Genomic DNA, 9,802 nt, shown 5'->3' on the forward strand with positions numbered 1-9,802 from the left:
ATGAGAAATTTTGTCGACGATCAGATACCATGGAAAAATGACTTTTCAGTGTAAAGTTCGGAAGGAATTTGAAACTGAACTCATTGTCTTCAAATCAGTCAGAAGATCTTTATATTAATAGAACAATAATGTCATTGTTAGCTAATGAATGTTTCCATGCTGAACAACGGCAACATGACAACGTTTTCATTGGTCCCTCTTCTTTAGAGAAGACCAGGAAATGATGGATACACGGATCGTGTTCAAATCAATAGGCACGCAATGACTCTAAATAATAATGATCACGCCACCAAACTCACATTCAAACTAAAGGAACCAGCCTGTTTGGAAAATGTGAGAAGTAGAAAGTACAGCTATTTGTATTCAACATGTAAGAAGTAGAAAGTACAGGTATTTGTGTTCAACATGTAAGAAGTAGAAAGTACAGGTATTTGTGTTCAACATGTAAGAAGTAGAAAGTACAGGTATTTGTGTTCAACATGTAAGAAGTAGAAAGTTCAGGTATTTGTGTTCAACATGTAAGAAGTAGAAAGTACAGGTATTTGTGTTCAACATGTAAGAAGTAGAAAGTTCAGGTATTTGTGTTCAAAATGTAAGAAGTCAAAGTAAAAAGTCGTCAGAAAAATAAGTAGTGAAGTAAAGTACTGATAGCAGAAGAATGTACTTAAGTACAGAAACTAAGTATGTACTCCACTCCTTCCCGCCTCTGCCCAGCATACAAGCACATGCATTATTACTAGCGGTAATTATTATTTCATAAAAATTCATTTAATAAGCTCTGGCAGGTGTTCAGTGTGTGTTGTCGTCATGTTCCCACAGAGGAGTGGCTCCATTAGCATGTTCTTGCCAGCCTTTCACACCTCACAGCAGCAGCAGCAGCATGCACACTGACATTAATCAGTCAGGCACACACTCCAGATCACACTTGTTATGAGTGCACTCATAACAAGTGTGATCTGGAGTCTCACAGTAACATAATGCAATGTTTTCTCTACTAAATGTCAGTGTTCTCAGCAGAGAGGCTTGACGATATCATAGATCACTTATTGATGCACTTGTTATAGCTTATAGTTGTGTGTGTGTCCATATGGTATTAGATTACAGGTATTTGTGAGAGTGATTGTACAACGGATGCAGTTTAGTTAGAGGTTTATTGAAGTAACTGGACAAAACATATTTCCAATTATTGTTTTGTAAGAGCTGTGTGTTCTCTCTACCTTTGCCATTAGCTTTCCAGTCACATGTGACACCGTTTATAAACCCGTGTGTAGCTAATCACCGCCACCAAGTGTCCAAAAATAATATTGCAAATTTAGCCAACATTGAACATAAATGGCTCCTACAGTAATTGCTTACTTATAGTGTCAGTTTGGTCTTGTAAAAGCTTTAACTACTGAATACTTTCATCCATAAGGACGCAGAAAGAGGTAAACACACTATTCAATTGTCTTCGGTTCCTTTTAAGATCTAAGTAGGGGGTACAATCTTACCTCTCTCCGGCAGAAACTGAAACTGTCCTAACATTTCGTAACCTTCGTTTTGAATCCGCATCTACATAGCAAAAAATAATAAGGAATAATAATTAAGAAAAATAATATTTAGTGGCTTTTAATAATGTTTTTCTAACAGTTTCTGTACATTAGCAAGTGAGTTTATAGCAAATGCACACCTGTACAGTTATCAAGAATTGACAAATCACTTCTTCAAGCAGTGTTTACCAATATTTAAAATGTATTTTATTTTCTGTAGTTTACCAGTAAGTGTTTGCATGAAACTATTTGTACACACCTGGACTCAAAAAGCATTGCACATGGTCAGGTAGTGCAGCAGGTTAGAGCAGACTTCCTGTTGGAGGGTTTAATAACTTATTCTCTCCACTTCTTGGTTCGGAACGGCACTTAATATGGCGGACCCTCCACGTGAATTGGAGAGAGGATGTTGGGGTTGGTTTGGAATTGGGCCCAAAAGGCTACATGTAAAGCAGGGGTGTCAAACTCAATTTCATCGCGGGGCCACATTAGCATTATAGTTGCACTCAAAGGGCCGGTTGTAAGTATATAAATATACATATATATAAATAATAAAATAATATATGTATATTTATATACTTACAACCGGCCCTTTGAGTGCAACTATAATGCTAATGTGGCCCCGCGATGAAATTGAGTTTGACNATTCATTCTTTCCTTTACACGGATCAGTCGTCCTGGTCCCTTTGCAGAAAAACAGCCCCAAAGCATGATGTTTCCACCCCCATGTTTCACAGTAGGTATGGTGTTCTTTGGATGCAACTCAGCATTCTTTCTCCTCCAAACAAGTCTAGAAAAAAGTACTACAATTTTGTTTCTGGTGTCCTTTGACAGCTCTTTGGTCTTGGCCATAGTGGAGTTTGGAGTGTGACTGTTTGAGGTTGTGGACAGGTGTCTTTTATACTGATAACGAGTTCAAACAGGTGCCATTAATACAGTTAACAAGTGGAGGACAGAGGAGGCTCTTAAAGAAGAAGTTACAGGTCTGTGAGAGCGAGAAATCTTGTTTGTTTGTAGGTGACCAAATACTTATTTTCCACCATAATTTGCAAATAAATTCATTACAAATCAGACAATGTGATTTCCTGGATTCTTTCCCCCATTCTGTCTCTCATAGTTGAGGTGTACTTAGGATGAAAATTACAGGCCTCTCTCATCTTTTTAAGTGGGAGAACTTGCACAATTGGTGGCTGACTAAATACTTTTTTGCCCCTCTGTAAGTGGACTTTGACGTTCACAACTCCTTTCTGACAAATAGAAAACACAATATTGTCACAAGGGATTCATAATGTTTGGTAATGAAAGGCAGAGAGGAATGATACCTGTCATCAGCAGGTTGTAGGCCTCTTGCTTGGTGATCTTTCCGTGATACCATCTGTTTGAGAGATACAATAACATTCAAAATGTAGTTTAGTCAACAAAATGCAGACTTCCAGTAGAGCCTCCAGCACCACAAACACCATCTCTAAACACACATCTTAAAATACTGACATCACTGTTGGGGGATTTCATCTAAGTAAAACGACTATCTCATGTTCACTTCATTAAATCTGAATGAAATAATGAATTAGGCTCTACACACATACGCCTTCCCATTCATGTCCCATCTATTGTCCAAAGGGTTCAAAGAAGGAAACGCTTAGATGTGGCCAGACTTTAATCTAGAGCTCCTATCCTCTCTCAGGGTTGAATCAATAACTGTCAAACTTTAAGACTTGCTAAAGCTGAAGGACATGGTCGGTTAGGAAACAATAAAAACGTGCAGTGAATAATGTGCTGTCATACTTTTCTTAATGACAAAACAAAAACATGTTGGGAGAATACAGGCAAACAACAAGGCTGATCTCACATGGTGGATATTATCCTGTAATGATATGTTATTTAAAAGTATAAATATAGCAACACACATTGCTGTCCTGCTATCAGATATTGAGCACTGAGAAAAGTGAAATCAGAGTATAATAACTTACGCTTTTCCCTCATGTGGATCCTCCTCCCGGCCCTAGAAGAATATCAGAAACAGAAATTTGTCATGAACCAAAATCAAAAGGACTAATAACTTTATTGTTTGTGACGACTATGGACTGTTATTTGGTATAAGCATATAACATAGCACGACCATGGGTGCTCTGCTAATGCCACTCTGGTATGACCTGGTATGTTTCTTTTGAAGCACTGAGTTTAATTTGCAATACATTTGAAACCTTGAGCTGCACTTACCACCTCTTCCACCAGGTCCTCCACGATGAGGCCCTGCTCCTCTGTGCGAACATTGGTCACCCACATCCAGCCATCATCCAGTTCATTGTGAACAATAAACATGTCCCCTTTCAGGAAGCTGAAGATATCATTGAATCAAAATGGCCATTAAGACAAAAGGATGACAGATTGTAGGAAAAAAGGAAAAATAAAGATTAGTGAAACACACTGTAAAATCTGCTATTGATCGGTTGTTATGCTATAACCTCAATCCATCTCAAAGCATTGTTATCTGTATAATGTGAGAGAAAGAAACTGCAAGTCGAGTTATTTAGTTTCCAGTGTAATACCAGAGCATTACCAGCAGGTGTCTCCTCAGACTTATAACATTTGAGGTAAATATTGCATGTCTGAATACTGGGTTAAGCCAGTGGCCTCGCTGGCAGTCAGAGGGTTGAGGTTGACTTCAGACAGATGTTGATCACATTTAGGAAATCAGGGATAGCTGGGGTCATCAGTAAGTGTGCCTACTGCAGCTTAATAACAGGGACAAGACTGGTTTTCTTTAACAAGTCAGATGATGTGCTTTCCACGCTGCTGTGAGGGGACGAGCAGGCCGGTGACATGCCAATACAAATCTAAGTGAACTAGGCTGCTCTTTGAGAGCAATACAATCAAATGATATATTTTTAAGCCCATGAAATCCCCTCAGACATGGATCATGATTATGAGTACTTTTACGTAAGAGAAGAGAAAACGTTGTACTACTATAGGTTTAACAATAGGTCTCTTATGTACAGTTACATAGTCACAAAGATAATTACCTGATCTCATCAGTATCTGGCACTTTGGTGTAAGGAAGTATGGCCCTGACTCTCCTCCTGTCTTCTACAGGCTGTGGAAACATGCACACAAAGAATGAAACTCTCACTCTAACCATGACCTTCTGAAATCGCATCCATGTTAAACCCCATAATTATTCCACTAATTCAAGTATTCTACTACAACCCCCTCAGGGAGAGATCACACTCTGCTGAAAAAGGTAATTAGCATTAGCTTGTGCTTTGCTTTAAACACTTCCGAGTACTGCCTGAAGGTGAAAGAAGAAGGGGATATGGAAGATGGGAGGATAATCCCTTGCACATTGAGCAAGTGGCTGAATAAAGGACTTGAGGTTGACTTTACTTTAACTAAAATGGTAATTATTCCCCACTCATCTTTCAACTCTGAAATATTTTATCAGGTTAAAGTACTTCTTGCTGTTTTTGCAGCTTTTGGCATTTAAATTTCAATTCAGTTTTGGTAGGTCTCTTAAAAAAGTTATTTCATGTGCCATTTAAAAATACACAAGACACTAACACGCTTAATCTAGTACTTAAAACAGGGGGTATTGCAATATTTCATTTAAAAAACAGCTACATTGAGGAAAAAGAGCAAAAATCTAGTTATATCATGTCAAACAAGTAGTGAAAATATGTATAAATATAGTAGGGGAAGGGTGGAACATTTTAAATATGCCAGAATTAATTAAATGTAGTATTTTTAATTATTGAATACGCCCAGCCATGGAGTCAGTCTCACCTCTGGGGGCGCCACTGGTGATAGCAGTTTCTCTCCTTTTAGCAGGCAAGACACATAGCTGTAGTAACCAATCAGGTCTGAGAGAGAAGAGAACCGCCGCCCACCAATGTAATAGTCCCCACACATGGCAATTATCCTGTTGAGAGAAAACACATCAAAGATAAAAGACAGCGGTTATTTAATCACCGAGCAGCGAGGGAAATATAAAATGTTCAACTTGTATTTATTTGGCGGTGAAATAATCTCTCTAGACTGCTGTGTCAAAGTTGTTTTTCATTATTGTTCCTGCACTGCATATACAACATAGCACATCAAAGATATAACAGCAACTGTACCACAATCATTAAACGTCCGAAAATAGATAGTATATGTCTAGAGGATTTCAGACAGTGAGATAAAAGAGAGCGATAGAGGCTTTCCCGTTTAATCCAACAATGCTATTTGTCATTTGTGACTGAAAATAACTTGGAATGATTACAATGGTTTCATGAAAGTACTCCTCTAAACCACATCCTGTCGCAGAGCCACTAATCCTAATTCTCTGCTCATCAGCTGAGTGGATCTCTGATTGAGGGTTTATAATAAATGCACTTGTGCGATTACTCATTTGCTGCTTCTAAAGACATCGACTCTTTGCAGTGTAGATGTCACGCAATTAACCTTATGTTCATGATTCCCCTTACAGTAGCTCCCTCATTCATCCTCAATGACATCATGGGTTAACACTAAACCAATGAGAGTGAAGGAGATGGTGTCATTGTTAGTTCATTAGAGAAGTGCTTTTTTTTTGGAGAAATTGTCGGAGATTTCTCAAAAGCAGAAACAATCTTTAAAGAGTGCCATCATAAAGAAAACAAGCCTTGGAAATAAAATAACCTTCATATTCTATATAAACATGCATTTACACAATGAAGGGCGGTATGTTTGAAAAAATTGATATTTCAATTTCCAAAATTGAAACAATGGCCTGGACAGATATGGGCTAATAGATTATCTTCTATCACACGCCTGCATTATGTCCCTAAGCGCTTACAGTTAGTATGAAATACACATATTGGAAACCTGTACATGCAAAATGTGTTTCTCTGCTTATTGAAACATACACTTTATCACATTCAGGCCCCAGCCAAACGGAAACGAAAACGAACAGAATTCGATATCAAAAACGTCTTCCATCCACAAGCAATAGGCACCAGAAACATGTCCTTCCACACGAGACCGCTAGACCCGCTGGAGACGCTGTAGTACATATGCCGGGCCTGTAAGTGGCGCTGTACTTCCGCCACAAAATACACCAAAAGCAGCGAAGAAGACTTCCCGAGCATGCATGGTTGCAACTTGCCATGGTTGCCCTTCTGTTTATTCTCCGCGGTGGATTTAGCAGCAGAGGTGGGGAGAGGCAGGGCTCTGGCTTTTTTTCTCCCTTCCCGAGGCAAGCTTGTGCTCCTGCTGTAAATCTCTCCGGTAGTCCACCAGCAGATGAAAAACACCCACCTCTCCGCCTCTTCCAAGGGACGAGGGAACCGTGCGGCAGAGTTTCCGTCAGAATTTTTTTGCGCCGGTCTACATGCCCGTTAAAGTTTAAATCTTCCGGACAAAATTAGAAAAGTGCCGGTAAAAGGTCTTCTTTGTTATTTATTGAGCTTTAAAACAAATGAATAATGACTCTATATAATAATAATAATATACGGAGTCTCTCTTTTCCTGACAGCCCGCCAGTTTTTTCATTATCAGGAAATTAGGGCCGTTTGGCCCCCCAGAACGTTGCGTCCGCAGATCTACCCACCTGGCCCGTTATCGTTATCCGCGTTTCCCTGTCGGCCTCGTGTGGCCGAACCGTCTATAAGACAGAGAACTGTAGCAGATACGACCCGTTTCGTCACCGTGGGGCTAGGGCAATAATCTACAAGGAAGCCAGAGGTAGAGGTTGCCAGATTGTTCGCCCTTTATCTACTGTGTGTTTTCAGCTGCAGGGTGAATGTATTCTCACACTGACTAAAACATATCACTTGAAGAAGAGGACGGATTGTAATGCGTAATCTGATTTGTTTTATTGGCTATAAGACTGTTGAGTAGCGTAGGGTATTGTTGCTAGACAAGTCTGCGGTCTTCATTCTTTTACTTCAGGTCCACCCACGCACACAATTCTTCCACATAACACACACAAGCAAACAGAGACAAGGGTTTACGCAGACCAAGTTGATATGCAATATAAAAACATCTGTATGAAATGACAGTGATAAAATAGGCTGATGTGGTCAACAATGGCATGACATTGCACAGGAAACCACTTTCCAAACCTCAACATTCTCACTTCAGTATCGACTCATCTTTGAGGTTGATCTTTCACTGCAGTGTCTGAGGCTTTCTGCCCTATAGGTTAGCAGGTAATACACAACGTCTGAAGTTCCCCTATTCTTATCCACTACTTGAGGGAGGCATACTGCCTGATTTTTGTGAGATGCACTATTGTGTTCTATGTCACCGACTTAAAGGGCTCTATAGAGAAAAGAGATTCAAGATACAGTTAAGTATTCTACCCAAAAAAATCCTCTTAGCTGCAGCGATACCATGCTAGACAGGTAAACTCACTATATGAAGCTTCTATAATTATTATGTTAAAAACACCTCAAAGACATTTGGGATAATTTTGGTTTGCAGTAAATTAAAGTAGGAATTCATATAAAAAAGCATTGTAATCAATTTTGTTGGCCAAGTCAGGTAAGGTTACATCTCTGGAGAAAAACTTCCACCATGCTAAATGATTTGCAACCACCACCTTAATGTGTAAATGGAAAAAAGATGCTTGTATTTTACTTACTCTGTAAAGACTGCGTAATTCTTAATTTTGTTGATGTTTGACAATCCATCCCCAGTTATTTATTTATTTTTGGTAGTGGGTTACCCTTGGCCTTTTTGTTTATGTCTACGATGCTGTCGACTGGCAGCTTTAGACTATTCTCAGGAATTGTCAATGTAATACCCAAAGTTTTTTCTTTTCTTTTTTCTTTTGTACGCCATGTGAAGGCTTCGGCTACCTACTTACTGTATATTGTGTATGTCTTTGCTTTATTTGTAATTCAAAATAAAGTATTAAAAAAATAATTTTGGTTGCAGTAAATAAAAGTAGGAATTGATATAAAAAATACACACTTTTTAAGCATTGTGTAGGCCAAGTCAGGTCAGGTTAAATCTGTTGAAAACTTCCACCATGCTAAATGATTTGCAACCACCATCTGAATGTGTAAATGGAAAAAAAGACACTTCTCCCCAAGGCTTTTAAGAAAGCTCTCGCTGCAGATTCACACAGGGCCGAGTTCTTTTTGCTGCCTTACCTGAAATGGTTGACCACGTTGGTCACGCTGAGGAACGACAGGACGAAGGAACCGGGCCGGCGGTCGCTCTCCCTGATGAGGTAGCTGCCGGGGCTCCGGGCCTGGCGCAGCCGCTCCTCAGCGATGTTTCGGTCTAGCTTGCCATGGTACCACCTGAGACAGAGCAGAAGGAAAGAATTAGAGGACGGGCGACAAACAATATAGATCAAACATCTTTCTAAAGATATAGAACCACGTAATTCTTTTCCACAGAAGTGTTTTCAGAAATAACCAAACATTTAATTGCATAAGAGAGCAATCACAAAACAGTACATTAACAACCATGGATCTTCAACCAGTTGTTTTTTTGTTCTTCTTAATATATGTCTTTTTTAATCATATACGCTAGGGCTGAACGATTAATCAATTTTAAATCGAAATCGCGATTTGAAATGATATGATTATCAAATAGCAAAGCCTGCGATTTTTTAAAACTTTTTTTCCTTGAGTGTCAGTCATTCACACCAATCAGAAGTGCTGTGCTCCACATGTACCAGCCATTGTTAACCAATCAGAAGTGGCCCATGATAGAAGGTGATAGACAGATTGATCCAATCACCTGCCAAGTATTTTTGAAAGTGCCTGCCCTTTCCAAATGGCTTCCAATGGAGCTTTCCTGTATTTCCTAATACACGCATATTTTTGAATCCTTATTTTCAGAAAAGGTTTTGCAAGGCAGTAAGTCAACAAGTCAATGATCAATCCAACACATTGATAGGTGGAAAATAAAATAAAAATTAGACATGAATCTCTCATGTAGGCCTATTCTTAAAAAAATGGATATCCAAAAGCTTTTACTTTTGAGTTTCTAGCACACACCATTAAATCCTTCTACTTCCTGAATTAAACAGAAGCCACAGGAGCAACACTGGTTAACATTTTAGCAGGTGAGGCTTAACCTGACTGGGCCCGGCCAGCTGGGGTACAAAATGAACACGCTTTTTCCAAATATAGGCCACTGCTGCCTCTCGAAGCGGAAGGCAGCTACTGAAAAAACATCCAGCGTTAAAGAAGATGAATGAGGCGCTGCAGTCGCTCTCACCACAGGAGACCTTAAGTTCTCCCATCTGGTTCTAGAGGTCTCTACTTGTAATAAAATGTGGTGAAGTCTGCTATCAT

The 9,802-nt window shown here is 39.3% G+C and overlaps 1 protein-coding gene across 1 annotated transcript in view; it reads right to left on the reverse strand.

Annotated features, from left to right (window-relative positions):
• LOC104955418 (ras GTPase-activating protein 1-like) overlaps nucleotides 1-9,802 on the reverse strand; it is a 10,653-nt gene extending 851 nt beyond the window's left edge. The window contains exons 1-7 of the mRNA XM_010782745.1: nucleotides 9,771-9,802; nucleotides 8,645-8,797; nucleotides 5,310-5,445; nucleotides 4,553-4,623; nucleotides 3,750-3,867; nucleotides 3,500-3,531; nucleotides 2,852-2,904 (exon numbers count right to left, since the gene is read on the reverse strand). Coding sequence (XP_010781047.1) covers nucleotides 2,852-2,904; nucleotides 3,500-3,531; nucleotides 3,750-3,867; nucleotides 4,553-4,623; nucleotides 5,310-5,445; nucleotides 8,645-8,797; nucleotides 9,771-9,802 — 595 coding nt within the window. The remainder of the gene's footprint in view (nucleotides 1-2,851; nucleotides 2,905-3,499; nucleotides 3,532-3,749; nucleotides 3,868-4,552; nucleotides 4,624-5,309; nucleotides 5,446-8,644; nucleotides 8,798-9,770) is intronic.

The sequence above is a fragment of the Notothenia coriiceps genome, unplaced genomic scaffold (genome assembly GCF_000735185.1).
Source record: "Notothenia coriiceps isolate Sejong01 unplaced genomic scaffold, NC01 NC01_scaffold00024667, whole genome shotgun sequence".
Lineage (NCBI taxonomy): Eukaryota > Metazoa > Chordata > Actinopteri > Perciformes > Nototheniidae > Notothenia > Notothenia coriiceps.